A 20,905-nucleotide genomic window follows, 5' to 3' on the forward strand; every position below is an offset into this window, starting at 1 on the left:
TTGGTATTTCTTTATTGTCTATGAATTTGGTAGAGATGAGGTCACCATGTGTGACAACTTTCCAAGATTTTCAATCAATGGTTTGCAGATATATTCTCATTCATTGTTTCCATAAGGTGCAGTTAACACCATAGAAGATGAGTGGTCTAAAGGAAGATTGACCCTCAGTAAAAGGAGATACACCTACGTGTGCCATAGAGATCGTTATGTAGCTTCTAGTTTAAGATTTACTACAACCTAACGCTCTGATACCAATTGAGAATCTAGGTATACTCCCAAAAGAGGGGTGAATTGGGATTTTAAAATTTCTTTATTTGCTTTGTATTACAAATTCCTTAGTTGAATTTTAATTTTAGTAATATTTACTTTTAGTAATTAATTAGCCTTTACAATTACTATTCTATTGATAATCAATTTATATTCAACTCAAATTCAATTTTTAATATTGAAATCCAGCTGGTAAACTTCAAGAAACAAGTTAAGATAGTTTAAAAACAAACTTCAGCGTTTAAACTCAAACTTAGAATTTATTCTTTTACTTCAATCAATGAAATACAATTTTCAAAGATTTGATTTTGTAAAACTTTTAGTTCAAATTATCTTTCAGTTGTTTATTTTCAAAAATCATACTTTTATTGAAAATATCAAACTAACCAACAATTTATAGTATGCTGATTTTAAATATTGATCAAAAACAAGATTCCAACAATCCCCAAAATTCAACAAGATGTAAAGATCATACATGCATATAATGTTCTTGCAGAAAATTAAGGAGAGTAAGGAGAAGAGCTAAGAACTAGATTTTTTATAAGGTTCGCCCTACAGCCTACGTCCTTGCCCCAAGTAACCGTTGTGAGGATTCCAACTTTTTTACTTAGGCAAAGTTACAACCTCTCTCCTTCTTAGGTGGAGATCCCTCTATAACAAGAATACCCCTTCTTGTTTGGCAACGATTTAACAACCCTGAATCGTAAAAAATAACAATACAAAGAAGCAAACTTTGTGTCGTACAATAGACACTCTCAGTTAGAGTAGATTTGTACAAGTTAAAGATCAAAATATTTCAGCAAAATAACAATATAATGAATGAAGCTCAAGAAGATATCACCAGGGTTCTATCTTAGATTTGAAAATCTCAGTGAAAGAGCAAAAACCGTGAGCTTTTAATCAGCAAGAACTTTCAATAAAAGTATTCAGCAAGATAGCTTAGAATGTATGAGAATTTGATTGATTGCTGCTTGTTGGTGTATTTAATCCTTAGGTATAACATGTATTTATAGATAGAAAAAATAAATTTTTGTATTCCCCAAGTTACTTGCAGTGTTTCCTAAGTTTTCTCAAAGTTTGGGGACCAAGTAATCAAATTTGGAAACTTTCTCTTGTTATTTTAAATTTAAAAATACAAAGGTCAGTCGACTAAGATTCACAGGGTCAGTCGTTTGATTTTTAAAATTCAGTAAATTTTCAAACACGAAATGGGGTCAGTCACCTAAGCCTATGAGGTTAGTCGCTTGTCTCTATTATGTCTATTCAGATTTTAACAAAGTAAAAATATCAGCCACCTGATGGTGTTTCATCAGTTGCCTGATCTTGTTTTGTGTATTTATTTTCATTTAGCATAAATATGTTAGTCAACTAATTGAATCAGGTCAATCGTTCACTCTTACAACTTTCCCAAAACTTTGATTTTCAACGCGTTAATCTTGGAAAACTTAAATGAGACTTTAAAATATTTTCCGAGGTTTTCAAAAATAGGTCTCTAAGTCAATAATAATTCTTAAGAGTTTCAAACATTTATATCGAAATTTGCGAAATACTTACATGAGACTTTTGAAGGCTATAACTTTCTAAACACTAAGTCTTCATGCATTGCTTTCATTCTTTATGTTTATCTTGACTTCAAGCTTCAATTGTCTTTAGCTTCATCATGTCTTCTATCTTTGAGTTCGAGCTTTCAAAAAACTTGTCAAGCACTTGATCTTGATCTAACACACTTGAATCACTTGATCATGATCTAAAACACTTGAGTCTTGAATCTTCACTTAATCAAATATGTTAAGTTCATTTGATCTGTTATCATCAAAACAAGATTCTAAACCTTATGAGACCAACAATATTAGTGTTAGTTTCATACATATGGATTGAAGTTGGACAAAAATAATGGTTTTGGTTTCTTGAACTAGTAGGTTATGGTGACTACAAGCATGTGCTTGAAAGTGGTTCTACGAAGTGCTCATCATTGATTTCACTCTTATGATCAACATAAGAGTTTTCTAATTTATTCTATAATACTTAGTAGGCATTGGATTGTATGTTTACGCGCTTAATAGAGAAAAAGGACTTTGATCTATGCATTAGGTTTAAGAAATCAAGAATTATTCTTTTCTTATTTAAATACTGTTAACACCTATAGTTTAATCTATAATATAATAACCACTAATTTAAATATTTTATTTCAGAAGGCAATTTTGCCCAATTCAAATATTTGCAAATCAACCTTACTTTATGGTAGACTTTAAATTAAAATCTATAGTTATATATTAATTTCATCTCATTCTTTATTCTTTAATAATACTTTATTTCCTAGCTCTAGTTTAAAAAATGTAATTTAAGTTTATATTCATATATTTGTTGAATTATAATTTGGATTTGTATTTATATTTTTTCAACCTAATAGATTTGCAAATCAATTTATCCACGTGCACCCGACTAGTAACTACAAAGGTACAATAAAATGGTTTTTTTTTTTCCTTCTTTTTCTCTCTTTTTATAATATAAGTAAATTATTTTGATACCAAAAAATTGTATTTTTTTGGAGAAATTATTAGATTATGTTACTTATTAATAATATATTTCAACAACAATCATCCTTGAATTTTAGATAATATAATTACCTAATAATTTGTTTCAATTTACAAAAGGAAGTAACCAAAAAAGAAAAAAAAAGTGTGCCTATGACGATCAACTTCAACTTCTTTAATGGGTTGGGCCTCTTTCTATGAGGCTTAAGAATTTTCATGGGTGGGTTGGATTGGGTTGAGTTGAACCCAAAATTTCAAATGTTACTTATTATTATTATTATTATTATCTTCAGACTGGATTAAATGGATTGTACATCAAGTATGTAATTTAATTCATATATTGCAAATATGAATGCTAGTCGCCGAGCACGTGTACAATAAAATAATAAAATGATAAATAAATAATTTTTAAAAAAATAATAAATAAATATATTCAATGAAAAATATTATTTTGAAATTGTTATTGATAATTGTGCAATATTTTAAAAATATTTATGAATAATTATAAAAATATTTTTACAAATTTATGAATAGTTATAAGAATATTTTGTGAATGTTAAAAACTAAAGAAAAATGGGAAAATTTCCCTTTTGTTGTGAAATGAACGTGGTTGTCACCATCCATGTACTTACCCCATCTATCTCTTGTTTCCCATGATGGATGTCATCATCCATGTACTTGCCCCATCTCCCTCTTGTTTTTTATGCATGTGAATCCATTATTATTATAAGATAAATCCACTTGCTCCTCCCACGGTTATATAAAGGGAATCACCTGATTGAGATGATGCGAGAAAAAATGAAAAGTGTAGAGTGTAAAATACAGAGTGCAGAATATTAATCTTGTATAAAATAGAGAAGAAAGAAGTAGGAGAGAAAAGAAAAAGTGAGATATTTTGTAAGGTAAGAAGGTGAGATATTTGTATAAAAGTGAGATATATTTTATAATTCCTTTTAAAATAGTGGATTTCAGATCCTATCCGTCCGTGGAGTAGGTATAAACTGAATCACATAAATTCGGTCTCACTTTTATTTATTATTTATTTATTTTATTACTTTATTTTATTTATTTTCATTACTTTCTGATCATCGACGTTTATTTATTTATGTATTATTTTATAATGTTGGGATTCATTTGCCATTATCGAAACGTCTCTTTGGATCGGGTCGCAGGGTTTGGGCGGGTCGGGCAGTTCCTTGAACCGCCAAAATGGAGCTCTCTGCCGAAGCCCGTTTAGAAGCTACCATGACTCAGTAGGTGTAACCGACAGGATGAATGCCCGAAATAGAGCAACCAAGGCGGAGTACAGCTTCAGAGAAGAAGAAGAAGAATGGCTCAGGCAGTGCAGAAGAACACCCTCTACGTTGGTAACAGAAAACATTCTCATTAGATGAACGCACATGGCGGGATAATGTAGAAGAAATATTGAAGTTAATGTGTGTGTTGGTGCATACAGGGGGTTTAGCAGAGGAGGTGAACGAGGCAATACTCCACGCCACCTTCATTCCCTTTGGGGACATAAAGGACGTGAAGACACCCTTGGACCAGGCGACGCAGAAGCACAGGTCCTTCGGATTTGTCACGTTCCTCGAGAAGGAGGACGCCATCGCCGCCATGGACAACATGGATGGCGCCGAGCTCTACGGCCGCGTCCTCACCGTCAATTACGCCCTCCCCGAGCGCATCAAGGGTGGCGAACAGGGTTGGGCCGCTCAGCCCAGTGAGTACCCTCTTAGGCTTGCTTGCTTTTGCATCACTCCCTTGTCCTTAAACCCTAACTTTAATTCTTTTTATTCTTTGTTCCCCTCCTTGAGTTTTTATCATGGCTATTCCTGTTTGCACAATTTTAGATGGTTGTTGGCTTAATTTCCTTTTCCTTTTTTTTTTTTCAATAAGAAGCTTAGTTCATTTAGCCGAATCAGTTCTAGTATTGAGGTTTCTGTTTCAGTATTTGTTCGGCTTGTATGAATTTGTTTTCCTGTTTATTTTTATCTATATATATTTCAAAAATTGTCCCGATTACTCTTTAGGGTTGAGGGTATCTGTAGAAGCTTTTGGGCCACTTGGAGCTGAATTAGTTACTTCCTTTTTTCTGTAAACTTTGAATATTAAAATTCTGAGTAGGACCATTTTGGTTGCGCATGCGATTCTCTGGTTCAACCCTCTTCCCTAGAGAAAAAAAAAAACTCATCTATTTATTCCCTATAAACAATCTAATTGAACTTTATCATGTAAAATACATGGGCAAAGGGATTCATTACCAAACATCACTGCCAAAAAGAAGTCATTTGATTGATGCTTTATAAACAGTCTTATTTTTTTTTGAAAAATGATCAAGACATGAATCGATGATGAATCAACCTCAAGATCCATGGGAAAGAGTTTTTTATATATTTTTTTTAAATAAAAAAATAAATTCATTAGATATAATAAGAATGCGTACTCAGGAGAAGGGACATCCCCTTATTGTTAAGTATGGGAAACCCTAGGGAAAAAAAAAAAAGAAAACCAAAAGATATGAAAAAACAGCCCTAAGAAATCAGCACATCCTAAGAAGTTAACAGCGAAAGCAAATCTCACTGAATATTTGAGAAGCATATCCCCTTGAAATTATCATTACCCACGCTCCATAGAGAAGCCAGAAAATGAATGTTCTCCCACACCAACAAAAATGCTAATTTCTTCCCTGAAAATATACGCAAGTTATGTACCTTGGACAAACCCCAAAATACTGCAAATAAAGCACTAATCCACAGTGCTTTTCCTTTCTTCTTCCAATAAAAAAGGATATTGCCAAAAACTCCTCCAAAAATCCAACTTTCTCCAAAATAACTAAATAACTTGTTCCAAACCTTCCATGCAAAATTATAATGCAAGAAAAGATGCAGAGTAGATTCTGAGTAGTTAAAACAAAGCACACATATATTTGGAAAGAGACCCTTTAAAGGCCCCCTAATCTACTAGAAGTTATTAGTATTTATCCTAATAAGCACAACCAATCAAATAAAAGCTTTGATATTAGGGGGGATTTTGGCCTTCCAAATAGTTTTGTAGAGAGGGAAGGAAAAGTTAGTGATAACCAAGAATTCACAAAAAGATTTGCAGGAATAGACCCTTGAGGGATCCAAGAGCCAAGATTGGCTATTAGCTTCTGAAGATTCCCGACAATTTTTCAACAGGACCAACAATAAAGATAACTCATTTTTTTCCCTAATGTTCAAGGATCTCCTAAATGAAAATTCTAAGAAGGTAAAGGACCATGGGAAAGAGTATCTCGCAAAGAATGCCTTTTTGTACTTGAATAGAATGGGTAAGTGAATGCCTTTGCTGACTTGAATAGAATGGGTAAGTGGCGTTTCACCGAGGTATGGAAATCCCTGATTTGAACACTCGCTAGATTTGTTAATGGTGGTTAAAGTGATGGTCTTGATATTTTAAAATTGCCAATGTTCCAATAAGACATTTGTACCAATAAATAGGCAGCCCTCACATATTTGGTATGGGATCAAATGTATCCAAAGATCTCAAACAATTTTTATGAGTGTTTTTTGCGGATAAACAAGGAAATTTATTCAAAAGATAAAAAAGAAGAAAGAAATCAAAAGAAAGAAAGACTTCATGGAGAATAAGGCATCATCAGATAAGTCCATTGTAGCAGATGTGAATTAACTTGAAGAAAATACAATAATTAGGGTTAAAGAGGGAGAAGAGAAGGATAGAAGAAGATATTAGAGGGAGAAGCACGGGTCAGCAGCCCCCTTAAGGTTACGTGCAACTCTTGGTCTACCTCTTTATATATTCTTAGTTAAAGGATATGACAGACAAAAGTACTCCACTCATACCATCTAATTACTAACATAATATATTCCCTCCTAACGCCACTTTCAAGCTCAAGATGTAATAAACATTACCTAATAGTAGCTTGTTGCTAGAATTTGACAAGGCAGGTGTGAATAAAGTATTTGTGAAAACATTTCCTAACCTATACCAAGTATCACAAATGAGTCTTCACAAACTTTTATTGACAGTATCCCTCACAAAATAATAGTCAATCTCAATATTTATGGTTGCTAGCAATGCAAATGGCAGCTTGATTATCACGAAACAGATCTGTGGGCTTTGTTGCCAGGAATCCAATGTGTGACATAAGAGACTTTGACTAGACAAGCTCACCAACAGTATGAGCCATTTGATTTGGGAGAAAGCTTCATTTTTGGCTGCATTTTGGGCTTATTATTTTGGGGTTTTAAGGGTATCTTGCTTTCCGACATCCAAAAGGATTGGAAGGAAGCATTGATGTAAATACTTTGTTTCTTATTTCCTTTTGATTTTGCTGCTAAGGAGGATGGCTTATCTTTTTTTCTTGTAATTTTTTTCTTTTCTTGCATTAATGAAGTTTTTGCTATCTAAAATAAAAAATAAAAAATAGTATGAAGCATAGTTTGCTATTCTACTTCAGCATTGGATCTTGTATGGTAGTTTATTTTTTGCTCTGTCATTTTATTTCTTGCTATGCTAGTTTGTTTCTTGCTATGCCAAGTAACAAGAGCCATAAATGTGCATCATCCGTTGGTAGACCTTTGATCTTCGATAGAGCCAGCCCAAATTCAAAGTATCCAATGATCTCACAGTTTCTCTCATTTTTATATCAAAACTTTTGTTGGAAGAGGTTTTAAGATATCAAAGAATCCTAGAAGCAACTTCTAGTGTGGCTCCATGAATTGATTCATCATCGTCACTACAACTGATACGTCAGGTCTAGTGATAGTCAAGTTGATCATCTTGCCAACCAACTGCCTAGGACATTTGTCTTCAAAGTTTGGTCCAACATCCTTGAAAAACTTCATGTTGGGATCAGCAGGAGTATCAATTAGTTTAGCTCCTAGCACACTTGTCTCGCTTAGTAACTCCTAGGTATATTTTTGTTGATAGAGGTTCAACCCTTTCTTATCTCGTACAATCTCATCTCAATGCCAAGAAAGTAACAAAGCAAAAGAGCACATAGTGATATGAAGGTGAAGAACTGAAACATAATGAGCAATGGTTAAGCAACCAAGAGCTGCTGACTACTAGATTTATTAACTTTCAAGTGATCAATTGGCAAATTCCAATCACAAGAATGGATCTTTAGAACTAGAAGTCAAGACAATAAGGGGCAAAAGAAGTGGTTGCATGGTGGTGGTGATGTCTCCACCCGCTTTTCGACATTCATAAACCCACAATTGTTTCTCTAGTTTAGTAACCTATGGTTGGTAAGAAGAGTGGAAGTTTTGTTTGGAGATTCAAGTCAAGGGTGGGAATATGATGATCAACATACAAGGGGAACCAGAAATTGTTCACAAAACCAAAATAGATTTATCTAAAGAGGCTTGATACTGGAGAAATGGGGTTTCCTTGCAAACGAGGTAGCATCAGCATTGAGATAGTTCCTATTAGTGTGGGAATCATAACATCTGTGGTTTTTGAGTTCTTAAATTTCCAGCAAAGATGAGAGAACTTCTCGTAATGAGTATGTGGAACATGAAAAAAACATGTGCACCCAAAGATAGACGCGAAGCATGATAGAGAACATGGATGTTTTCAACTACACAAATGAAAAAGGAAATTGTTCCTTAGAACATTCGAGGTCGTCTTGTTAAGCTGAAAACGACTCTAAGGAGAGCATCGGTCCAAAAAGTGCAAGGAACATGCATGTGAAAGAGTAAAGGCGTGCTCTGTCATGTAATTGTAAATGCCTATTTTTTTTTTTTCCATTTATGTACCCCATTTTTTTAGGGGTATGTATACACAATGTTTGATGAATAATCTATTTGCCAAGTGGAAAGATTGAGCCTTATCTTGAACAAATTCAAGTGCATTACCATATTGAAAAAGTTCGAATACAAATGCGAAATTAAGTTTTTATATCTTGCTAGAATTGAGTGAATACATTAAAGGGCTGTTTGGTTTGCGGCATCATTTAACATTCTTAGGAATGTGATATCTATGGCATCCTATTCCATGTTTGTTCTAAGGTTGAAGTTTGACATGGTGGTCTCACATTCCTTGGGAATGGAGAATTCCAACAAAACATTAGAATCCCGTTCTCTTGCTCTACCATTAAGTTCTCCGTTCTTATGGGAATCCTATTTTTGGGACTAAATTGCCCCCCACCCTCAATTATTTTGGATGGTTGGACATTAATGCCCCCATAATATGTCATTATTACATGCTATCATAAAATTTAAAACACTAAATTATTAATGAAAAAAATAGAAATAAAAAAACTAGAAATAACTAACCTCCCTCCTTATCCTCCCATTCTCCCAAGAATATGATGGAATGCTGGGGGTTTTGGGATATTTGGAAGAAGGGGCTAACAGGGAAGTTTTGATTAGACATTGTCTTGATATTGTGTTGCTTGAGGAAACTAAACTAGAGAGTGTAGAAGGGGGTGGGGTTATGAGGAGGATTTGGGAGGGTAGGTGTAAGGAGTAGGGGTATCTCCCTTCGTAGGATGGCTGGGGCCATTCTTATTGTTTGGGTTACTCATCCCACTTCTAGAATTGATATTCTTTTTGGGTTACGTGTGAAAGGGAGGGGGTGCTCTTATTGTCACATTTTTGTCTTTTTTATCTAGGATGAGTTATATACTATTTATGCCTTTTGTTCCCCTAGGTGGATTGTAGCTGGTGATTTTAATTTAGTAAGTTTCCTTGGGAGGTTAAGAGGGTAAGGAGGGAGGTTAAGCAAGTTTTGTTGAAGAATGAGTTGGAGGATATGATTTTTAAGGAAGTAAGGAGTTAGAGGCAAAAGATTAAATTTCAAGGTTATTTCTAATCCTCGTTTGGTTGTGAACAAGATCATCAATTTTTTCTCTAATCTCTAAAATGAGGGAGGTGCTTATAGGCCTATGATTTAAGGTATTGGAACTCCATTTCTAGAGATTAGGTGATTGATCAAAAGGACTTTTGAGGAGGAAGTGAGACCAAGTATATTTGGGATGGGGAGGGATAAGGCTTAGGGTTTAGATGGTTTTAATATGGCTCTTTTCTAAAGATTGTTGGGATGTGATTAGGGTGGACTTGTTGCAGGTTTTTAGATAACCACTTCACCTAACAGCTTAAGCTCCAACAATGTATATCAAGCCTTAAGAATCCCTTGCATGCTCAGGCTGATTGGACGTGGAGACATAAAGAAATGATAAATAACACCATTGCAGGGAATAAGATAATTTTTAACAAACTATGTGAAACACAGGTAACTTGACTAGAACGACTATGATACTATGTTAAATTATCACTTTACCTAAAAGCTTAAGTTGTTTGATTGTGGGTCAACAATGCATATCAAACCTTAAACAAAGGTCTTCAGTGAATTTTATTGGAATGGGATCTTGAGCAAAAGTATTCATTTTGATTTCATATTTTGGTGCCTAAAAGGAGTAGGTCTATCAAAGTTGGTTATTTTGGATCTATTTGCTTAGTGGATAGTGTATATTAGATTGTTGCTGAAGTGCTGGCTAATAGGTTGAGTACAATGTTAGATGCTACTATTTCAAGCTCAAAATGCCCTTTTTTTTTGGTTGGGGTTTTTTTTTTTTTTGGTGGGGGCGCTGGAGGGGGAGAGAGGAGGCAATGCTATTTTGGTTGCTAATGAGGTAATGGAGGAGGTCATATGAGGAATATGATGGGGTTTATTTTGAAATTGGATTTTAGAGAAGCTTGTGATAGGATAAGTGGGATTTTTTTGCATAAAATCTCTGCTTAGGAAGGGGTTCAGGGAGAGGTGGTGGTCCTGGGTAAGGGCTGCTTGCCTAATTTTTTCTTTTCTGTTTTAGTGAATGGTGAACCTAAATCGTGGCTTAGAGTGTTGAGGGGTGTTAGGCAAAGGGATCTATTATCTTTTTCTGTTAGTGCTAGTGTTTGATGTCTTGAGAAAAATGATGGTTAGGGTGGGCGGTTGATAAGGGTCTGGTGAAATGGTTGGAAGTGAGTAGGAAGGAGGTTGTGGTGTCTCACCTTTAGTTTTCTGATGATAGTATGTTTTTCTTAGGTGAATTTTTTGAACATTCTGATTCTCCTTCAAACCTTTGAACATGTTTTTGGGCTAAAAATTAATTTAAGGGAGAGTGGTATTGCCACTATTAATTTGAGCTCTTGTAGATCTTGGTAGTTGACTTTGTTAATGGATTGTGGTATTCTGGACTAGCCCTTGTCTTGTTTAGGGTTCCTTTAGGTGGTAATCCTAGGTTGGTGGGTTTCGGGATCCAGCACTGGATGGGAGGAAAGGTGTGTTATTTCTTTAAGGGGTTGTGTTACCCTTATTTAGGCTTGTGTTTCTAGCATCCCTCTTTATTATCTGTCTATTTTTAGGATTTGTGTGGGATAACTGGTAATTTTGAGAAAATTATGAGAGATCTCCTTTGATCTGGGATTGGCGAGAAGAGGGTTCAATTGATTAGTAGGGAGATTTTGTGTAGATCTAAACTGGATTGGGGTTCTTATAGCCAATGTTTATGACAATTTCCATTAAAGGAGACCTCCCCTTGGCAGAGAATCATTTAGAAGTAAATTTGGCTTGTATATGAATGAGTGGATTGCTAATTTGAGAATTAGATAAAAAGCCTGTGGAAGAGTGTTTCTCAGATTTATCCCTTCTTCATTCCTCATACTATAACTGTTTTGGGTAATTGTTCTCAAATTTGTTTCTAGGAATATATTTGGGTTTGTAATATTGCATTGTTCATATCCTTTCCTCTTCTTTATCATTTGTCTTTGGGGTACGTTGATGCTGTTTCCTCCTTTCTGAATCTGATGATCATATATCTTCTTAGGATTTCCATCTTCGCAGAACTCTTAATGATAGGGAGTTGGAGGAGCTTTCGTCTTTGTGATTGTTGGTGGAGAATTGCCTTCCTTTCTTAGGGAGGCATAGTTGTTCTTGGTCCTTAGATTCTTTGGGAATTGTTCTTGCAACTCTTTTTTTTTTTTTGTATCATTTGACTATTGCTAGTATCTCCTTTCTGCTCCATAGAAGTATTTGGAAGGCCAAGTTCCTTAAAAAATCAAAGCTTTTTTCTGGTTGGTTGTTCTTAACAGAGTTACCAGCAATACAATGAAGAGGAGACTTTGAAGGTTCTCTTGATGTTCTTAATATTTTGATAGTTCAGAAACAGCTTCTCGTTTATTTTCACTTTGTGCCTTTGCTTGGAATATTTAAAATAAGATTTTTGATTTTGGGAGAACATTGGGTTTGTCTAGAGTCAGTGGAGGATTTGTTGGTGACTTCGATTTCTGGTTTTGGTAGAAGCAAGGATGCAAATGCTTTGGGAAGATGTGCAGAATTTCTCAACATTTGAGAAACATCAGTGTCATTGGCAAATTGGAGATGGAACACCTACAGCTCTTCCTTGCCAATGGTTAGTCCCCTAATCACCCCCCGAGTCATGCACATGTGAGAGCATTTTGCATAGGACATCTGCCACTAGGGTGAACAGGAATGGAGACAACGGGTCCACTTGCCTAAGCCCCTGAGAAACTCTAAATCACCCTCGGGACTTCCCACTGACCATAATAGAAATGTTGGTTGAGCTCAGACACCCTTTAATCCATCTCTGCTGCATGTCCCCAAAGGCTTTCCTAAACTTCACTTTTGGAAACCCTAGTTCACCATATTATGAGCCTTCTTGAAGTCCAACTTAAAAACAAGCCCCCTCCTGCCCCTCCTCCTCTCATCCTCTACCATCAAAACTGCATCCAGGATCTTTCTATCTTTAATGAAAGATTGGGCTGTGGTCACTGTCTCTCCAGAACATCTCTCTGTGATCTTATAAGAGCTAGTGACGTAGGCCTGAAATACCTTATCCTTGATGATCTCTCCTTTTTAGGGATGAGGGTTAACACAATTGCCACACCTTGTTTCTATGTGGTTCCTCAAAATACCTCATGATACCCTCTTGCAACTTCCCCCTATTCTCTTGAAAGAGGCCATCATGAAACCATGAGGGTCGTGGGCTTTCTCTGTACACATATCAAGCAGTGTTTTTTTTTATATTATTTTTATGTTAACTTATTCAACTTCAAAAGGCCTCTCAAGCTATTGAGATGAGGTAGTATAGATGGGACTCTAATCCAAACCCTCTTGTCTCAATCTATTGGATTGGGGCATTGCGCAGCAAATAGGTGTTTATTGAAATTTGTGATCTCCACCCCAACTCTGTATGACCCCTAAACCCTAGCCCTGAAATCTAATGCTAGGTCCTTAGTAAGGCTCTTCCTCCTCCCCCATTCACCACTGAATGACCCCAACTCTGTATGACCCCTAAACCCTAGCCCTGAAATCTAATGCTAGGTCCTTAGTAAGGCTCTTCCTCCTCCCCCATTCACCACTGTATAGATGGGACTCTAATCCAAACCCTCTTGTCTCAATCTATTGGATTGGGGCATTGCGCAGCAAATAGGTGTTTATTGAAATTTGTGATCTCCACCCCAACTCTGTATGACCCCTAAACCCTAGCCCTGAAATCTAATGCTAGGTCCTTAGTAAGGCTCTTCCTCCTCCCCCATTCACCACTGTATGAAAGAACTCTGAGTTGCGGTCTCCTAGTCCATCTCACCCTGGCCTCCTATTCTAACAAACCAACATTCCTCCAACCTATCCAAACTAGCAATTGACCAAAGATGACATTCCTCCAATATATCCAAACTAGCAATTGACTAAAGATGTTTTTTAAACCTCTCTAGCATTTCTGAAGCCTCTTTATCCCATTGTTTCAGTTTCCCGTCAATTTAAACCCCTCCCATCCCTAGAGCAGACCCTTCACCACCAAACCGTCAGAAACTCCTTAAATCAGGGGTTTGTTAACCACATGTTCTCAAATTTGAGTGGTGTGGGACCCCACTGTGTTGGGTTGGAATCAAGGGCACTGGACAATGATCGCACTATGGTATTGTGCAGTTTTGGCTATTTTGTGACCTTATGGATCAAAAAGAAGAAAAGAAAGAAAGTGAAAATTGAAAACTCATAACCTCCTTGGGTTTGTTGTGGATTGAGCATTCGTCTTAACCTCTCTTGTGGTCCATTCTTTTGGTTTTTTTATGGTTTTGCTGCTTCCCTCTTGTTTGGTCCCAGGCTGCCCTTTTTTTAATTCTTCCAGTTGTTTCATTTTGTTCTTGGGAGGACATCTTGTTCTCCCTTATTTTACTATTTGGTTCATTGTTAATATAATTCTTTTTTCTTATATAAAAAAATTATGATATGATGGCTCAAATTTTTACATGGATTTAATTTGGTATGTATTCTTAGTGGGTTTTTATGCTGAAATATATTCTTCATATGTTGTTTCATACATAGGCCAAGGGTCTAATGGTCATCTATTTGACATGTCTGCTAGGATTCTCATGTTGAACCAGACACTAACATGCAATTTGCGTGCAATCCTGAGAATCTTGCAATGCATACTGAAACAGAAATATTCTAATGAGGCAGGCAGCCATTCCAGTGTCATTAATGGGAATATTTTTTATTCTGCAAAGCCAATGCCCCCCGTAAGAAATTCTGACTTATCTTTTAACAAATAGATCTTAGGTCACACGTCAAAAATCATCCACAAAGAATACAAAACATTGATAACCAGGTTCTTGACTCTACTTGGACCCTAAATATATGAATGAATAAGAGAAAAACAATGATTTGCTACGATTCTTGACTGGAGATGTAAACGAAATCCTAATGTGCTTTCCTAATTGACAGCAAAAAAATCAAAATGTGAAATGGATTTGAACATGGGTAAACTTATTGCAGTTTTTGAAAGGATCGATGACCCATATGAGCATGCCATTAGTAACGCCATGAGTAGAAATTGAAGAAGTTGTGGGACAAGAATTGGATTGATGATCAGCAAATAAGTGTGTCTCAAGAGGTTAATAATTGTGGGAATGTACAGAATGGAAATAAATGTAAGACGGTTATGGTTATGAAGGTGTACTAGGGACTATCAGCAAAGAAGGGAAAAAGTAAAAAAAAAATATGCTTGTAAACATTTGCATTAATTCAAACATCTTAGGAGTCAAAATTTTAAAAGTAGAAGTTGTTGGAAATTTTTATGTTGAGGAATCTCATTTGCTTGAAGTCTGAACTAAATAAATAAGGTAATTGGAAGGAGGAAAATTGGGGGGGATATCTCAGAAAGGAATGGTGAACTTGATAGTTACTTTGCTTGTGATACTGGTCTATTATTGGATGAAATTTGTGGAATATGCTTCTGATTTCTTTGATGCATTGGGGGATATTTCTTATGTGCTCCCTTCTTTGCTTGAAGGTTTAGAGAATGCATCTGTTCTTGAGGAGGTGGGGTATGTGTGAGAATTTTGCTGTGAGTAATAAATGTAAGGATGGGATTCTTCCCTATGAAGAAGATTAATGAGCAAGATGTTGCTGCCTGAAGTCTTTTTGATGGAATGGGAGTGTGGTTGGTTGATCCTAGAGGAAATGAAGTTAGATTGGATGGAGTTAAAAGAAAAGTGAAATAAAGGTCGGAAGGAATAAGCAAGGCTTCAGAATTCTATAAAATATGAAGGGAAGGGTTTAAAGAGGGGTTTCTTGATTTGGGTTTTTGAGTTCCCCTTTTTTTTTCCTTTATTTAATTTTTTGGTTTTCTTTTTCTTTTTTTGTTTTTCCAACGATGAGGATCTCATGTCTTCTCCTACATTGAGATTCTCTCATTTCTTTCTTAATATATTTCTTTTGGGATTAAAAAACAAAAAAATTGGATTGACCACCACCATTTACAATAGTATAAGCAATCCTTTTCAAGCCCTTGACCAATCCCCTTCTTTGTCATGGGAAGGAAAGAACGTTATAGAGTAGTTGCGAGATTTGGTTAAGTGACTAACCAATGACGAGAAAGAGGAGTAGAGGAAAAGAACGAATATTGCTCCAACCAAAAACCAATATAACTGAATAAACTTAGAGGGTAAAGTAGTGCATTTCAGGGACGAAAATAAACTAGGACCATGTGTCATATGGAAGGAGGCACTAGAATCAATAACCCATGCAGAGGAGGATGACAAGGTAGCAAGCTTGGCTGTACTTGAATGTGCCACATAGCACCAGATGTAAGCGATTGATTTTGGAGTCATCAAACTATGCAAACAAGATTGTTTAAAACTATGCAGACAAGATTGTTATACTCTTCTCTAGACACGGTAGAAGGCGTACTAAACTCTCTGGAGTTGGAAGGTGCACTCGATATGTCATGAGTGAATCACCATTAGCAAGAGATTTAGTGGCCCCAAATCAGTCTCCTATGGAGATCCAGTGGCGATCAGTATGGTTTTCCTGCTACAATGTGCTTAAATGCAAGAGTTTCCACAATGAGCTCTGTGTTGATTTACTACTTGTGCCACAACCGCCATCCAGACCTTGGTCTTGTTCCTTAACACGTCCCCTACCACTGTTATTGGCAGCGCCACTCATGGCTGAATTATCATGGAAGTCGTGTGAGAAGAGGACTGAGAACCATCATTGGTTCATCTGTTGGACTCTTGTATATGTTTCATTCATGGATGGTATGTATTCATTAGTAAGAATCTTAACATGGATGCATTGAAGCTCAGGACTCAACTAAACAAAAACTTAGCAGTCAAGAACTTTGCTCATTGCTTCTTAATCATCTCAACATAGGAAAATAACTGGTTGGTAGAAATTGAATTTGTCCCACATACCTTGAGTGCTATAATACTCATTCATGGACTTACCTTTTTGGTCAAATTTGAATATCATCCCATATAGGTAAAAAAACACAAGCGTAATTTTTATCTTGTGATAAACCTGATTTCTATGAAACATCATGTTTGCTGCAATTCATGGCTCCATGCTATTCCACATTCTCACAAGTAGTGTACCGTTCTCTGTCATCCAATCCCTGTAATCTTTGAAATCTGGCAATGGGGGAGAATGCAGCAGAGATTTGGACTTTCCTTGTGCTTTAACATACACTTGCATTGTCAATGGTCAAGAACCTCTCTACCAGGGCCACTAGGCTGCTTCCTAAGTGAATAAAACAGAAACTTTGGTTGGGCCAGAAGACTTCCAAATGCCTTACAGGGGAAATTTGTTTGACCTTAGACCTGGTCTCATTTGCAGTCTCTTTCTAGCAAGGGGTCACTTTGAAGCTTCCTTCCTGTATCTTTATCTGGCTTCATCTGCTCTCGATCACCTCATTGGAAGTAGATTAAAGAAATTTAAGAAAACCTGAACTTCCCAATCTTTGGCATGCATCTCAAAGATTAAGTTTCAAACTATACCATTGTCCTAAAAGGGGGACAGGAGAAGAGGGTGCGATCATACCAATTCTAATGTGCAGGACTAGCCTTGTTTGTTTTCAATGAGAACTTTTGAAATGGAACCATATGAGAAACTAAACCTACTACACTTTACAGCTGTTTCTTTTACTTACATAGAATCACTTCACATACTGCTTCACAGTATCCTACATTACAAAATGACATAAACTGCATATTTTTGTCATTGTTTGGTATGATATATTTGCTGCAGATAGCATGACTAAACTGAATACTAGTAAATATGATGAATCTTTGCTCTCTCATTTATGAGCATTTGAATCATGACTATATTTCTGGCATGCTGGCCCTTTAGCAAGGCCTTTTTGATAGTCAAACTTTTGGATGAGGAGCTCAATCTGGTGATCAGTTCAACAAGCAGTCTATTTGCACTGACTGTGCGAAGAGCAAAAAGCACTAATCAATTGTTTTGATTCTGTAGAGCATGCCCTTCATTGCACATTATGGCAGACATATCATTGCTAAGCAGGCAGCATACATATCAATTGCAGATTATAGTGGATAGTATTTGAGAGTTTATCCTAATCATTCCTTGCTGTTGTTTTTTGGTGCTGTATGCATACAACATAAGCATAAACCAAAAGAGGAGAGGGGGAGGAATATATATGTATTAAAAGGTGAGGGCACTCATGAATGCTGTGATTTTGGTGGAAAGGATTTGGGAGGTCATCCTAACCATTCCTTTCTGATGTTCTGATGCTGTGCAACATCATAACCATTCAGAGAGGGAAGAAACCACAAGTTCGCAACCCAGTGGTGGGTAGATCCAACATATATGTGCCTTGAGTAGGTCCTTGATTCAAACATCAAATCTTTGTTGGTCAATGGGCTCCTTGGGGCCACTGTAGGGCCTATCTTACCCATGTTATCCAATGCTTTGTATGGGGCCACTCTAGAGTAGCCAACTAATTTATAATTGCGTCCTTTGCCTTTGGAAGAGAGAGAGAGAGAGAGAGAGAGAGAGAGAGAGAGAGAGAAGAGGCAAGGAGGTGAAAATGGAGAAGAATAAAAAGGAAATGAAAATGGGGGCACTTGTGAATGCTGTGAAATGCTTCTTTCCTTAACGGATTTGATTTGATTGTTGTGTATGTTGGATTCTCTTTATATATGGAGAGAGAAGATGAAAATTTAAGCAAAAGAAAAATGAGGGCATTCAAATGTTCTGAAATGATTAGTCTTGATGTACTACTTGTGTGTGTGATTTATTTGCTAGAGTCCACTGATTTTGCCAATTGATTGGCTTATTTATAGTCCTTCATTTATCCTAGGTTGTAGGAGTTCAGAGATATTTGGAGTAATGAATGCTCTTTTTTTACCTTTCTTTTTTTGGTTGTTGGCTGTGTGCTTCATTCGGTTTTTGTCTTCTACTTATTTTATTTGTTTATTTTTTAAAATTTTGAGTTTTTTTTTTTTTTTTTGGGGTGGGTTGTTGGGCCCTGTATACTATGCCTTCTCAATTCCCCAAGATTTGTGGTGAAATCCATTATTGCTGTATTTCCTGTTGAAGATTAAAGATTTTTAATTATCTTTTGGATTCTTAACGTTGAGCCCAGATGGCATTTTAATATAAAATATGGTTATTTATTTGGCCCTCTTGTAGTTCACTCTCATCATGGTGGGACTTTCTATGAAGCTTTTTGTTTTACAAACCCTCTCTCTCTCTCTCTCTCTCTCTCTCTCTCTCAAATAGTTGGTGTGCCTTTGAAGCGTTCTTGCCTGGTTAGTTGTCCAAGGGCAAATTTTGGCTTGATAATTTGTCCATGTTTTTATTTTACAGTTTGGGCCGATGCGGACACATGGTTTGAAAGACAGCAACAAGAAGAGGAAATGCAGCGTATTCAGGCAGAGAACCGAGCTGCAATGCAAGCAGCAGAGGAGTTGCATAGGAAGAAAATGGCCGAGGAGAAAGAGGGGGAAAGGGAAGAAACAGATGCTACAGATGACCCCATGGCAAGGGCTGAGGCAGAGGCCCTGCAAGAAAACCACTAGTTCTTTGCTGCCACGGATGCGTGTTTGACATTCTTGGGCTTTCTTCGCTTTGTTCTCCCCTGTTCACTTCTGCAACTGTTCAACGAAATTTTGCTGGTGAACAAAGGTTGCACTATTGTATAGATGATCAGCATTTTCAACATTCTTGATTGATAGTTTTTCTTTGGTGTTTAGATTGCACAATTGATTTGCATCGCGACCAGATTCGACTTCTTAGTCTTCTGGGTGAATGATAAACCATAACAAGCCTGTTATGATATGCTTATGGTATGATTATTGATTTATTGTATTATTATTCATAATCTTAAAAATAAAATAAAATAAAATAAAATATTTATTATTATCGTCAATTATAAATATATAATAACAAAATGTAATGATAAATATAGATTAAAAAAAATATAATACTATTGTATACTAAATATATACAGGCACATATATATTATAATGTAATATTATACATAATATAATAAAATATATATATATATATAATATAATATAATATAATATATATTACGTAAATCTAAAATTAAAATTAATATTATGACATCATTAAATATAAATAGATAATAATATTTATATTTTGTTTAATAGTATTATAATACATAAAAAGTAATAGAATAGTATTAAATTATAAAATGCTATGATGTAATTGTGGTATGATTATTTATTTATTATGTTATTATGTATAACCTTAGAATAAGATCAAAATTAATATTATTAATATCATTAATACAAATATATAATAGTAATATTTTCTAATCAGATAATATACAAAAAAAAAGAATAAAATATTGTTATATAATAAAATATAATGCTATGATGGTTGTTTTATTATATTATTATTTTATATTAAAAAATAAATTATGTTATAGTATGTGAGATTTTTATTTAAATTTAATATTTATAAAATATAATATTAATAATATAGTTACAAAATTAATAAAAATATGATAAAATATAATATTCAAAGTATAATCAAGCACATTATTATCAAACTATATCATTTGTTGAATTATCGTATCAATTATCAGTGCAGAATACACAGTTAAAGTGTCGCGTTCCTGAAGCTCCTGTGTTGTCCTCGTAGGATTGCACCCCTGCAACATCTATTTTGCCAAAGACAAATTTCTATTGCGGTTCAATGTATAAAATTTCGTTCCTATTTCAATATATGACAAATCTGTCAAGCCCTTTCTTTTGTTCCTTGAAAACTAAAATCAAGCTTTATTAGAAGAAACATCAAAACAGAAAACAATTTTAATTTTGCAATTTTATTTTAATTCTTCAAAAATATTTTGCAGGTGGTATATGAGTTAAACCTTCAATTAGAATCCATAAATCAAAGTTAGTGAAATTGCATGGTAGGTAAGATTTTGAGCCAGTGACCATGATATTTTACAAAGTGGAGATTTGCTGCACTGTAGCCTGGTGTTTTATATACCAACTGTAAAAAATTCCAAGTCCTAGAAAAATTTTGACCCTTAGTAGGTAGACCTATTAAAATCCCCACACCTATGTTAAAATAGATCATGGGTCCATCTAGAGGATACAAATCAGCCTACTTTCCATTATAGGTATCAAATACCTCACTTTGGGATGGCGTTTGTCATAGTATTTGCATCTAATGCTGTGACATTATGTAACTTAAACACGTGAAGTTTTCATGAAGTGGGTCAATGACATCTTTGTTGGATGTTATATTTAGGTTTTAGTACATTGCAATTTTGTTAATCCTTTCTTTTACAAGTCCTTTTGATATAAGATCCA

General features: G+C 35.4%; 1 protein-coding gene across 2 annotated transcripts; it reads left to right on the forward strand.

Moving 5' to 3' along the window:
- Window positions 1-3,940: 3,940 nt before the first annotated feature.
- On the forward strand, window positions 3,941-19,394 carry LOC131153401 (uncharacterized). Of its 2 annotated transcripts, none has more exons than XM_058105685.1 (3): window positions 3,941-4,168; window positions 4,258-4,521; window positions 18,924-19,394. In XM_058105685.1, the coding sequence occupies exons 1-3, from the start codon at window positions 4,132-4,134 to the stop codon at window positions 19,133-19,135; spliced, it is 513 nt and encodes a 170-aa protein (XP_057961668.1). In that variant the 5' UTR covers window positions 3,941-4,131; the 3' UTR covers window positions 19,136-19,394. The 2 variants fall into 2 exon arrangements, with proteins under 2 accessions (XP_057961668.1, XP_057961667.1); XM_058105684.1 differs by having other exon boundaries at window positions 4,031-4,164.
- Window positions 19,395-20,905: the final 1,511 nt, after the last annotated feature.

This window comes from Malania oleifera, chromosome 4 (genome assembly GCF_029873635.1).
Source record: "Malania oleifera isolate guangnan ecotype guangnan chromosome 4, ASM2987363v1, whole genome shotgun sequence".
NCBI lineage: Eukaryota > Viridiplantae > Streptophyta > Magnoliopsida > Santalales > Ximeniaceae > Malania > Malania oleifera.

What these genes read in the sequence shown, in the direction of transcription:
- LOC131153401 (XM_058105684.1), top strand. Translation starts at nt 4,077, where the DNA reads ATGCCCGAAATAGAGCAACCAAGGCGGAGTACAGCTTCAGAGAAGAAG. An exon ending in TGCAGAAGAACACCCTCTAC is followed by an intron (nt 4,165 to 4,257) that starts GTTGGTAACAGA and finishes TGGTGCATACAG; the next exon opens with GGGGTTTAGCAGAGGAGGTG. An exon ending in GGGTTGGGCCGCTCAGCCCA is followed by an intron (nt 4,522 to 18,923) that starts GTGAGTACCCTC and finishes TTTATTTTACAG; the next exon opens with TTTGGGCCGATGCGGACACA.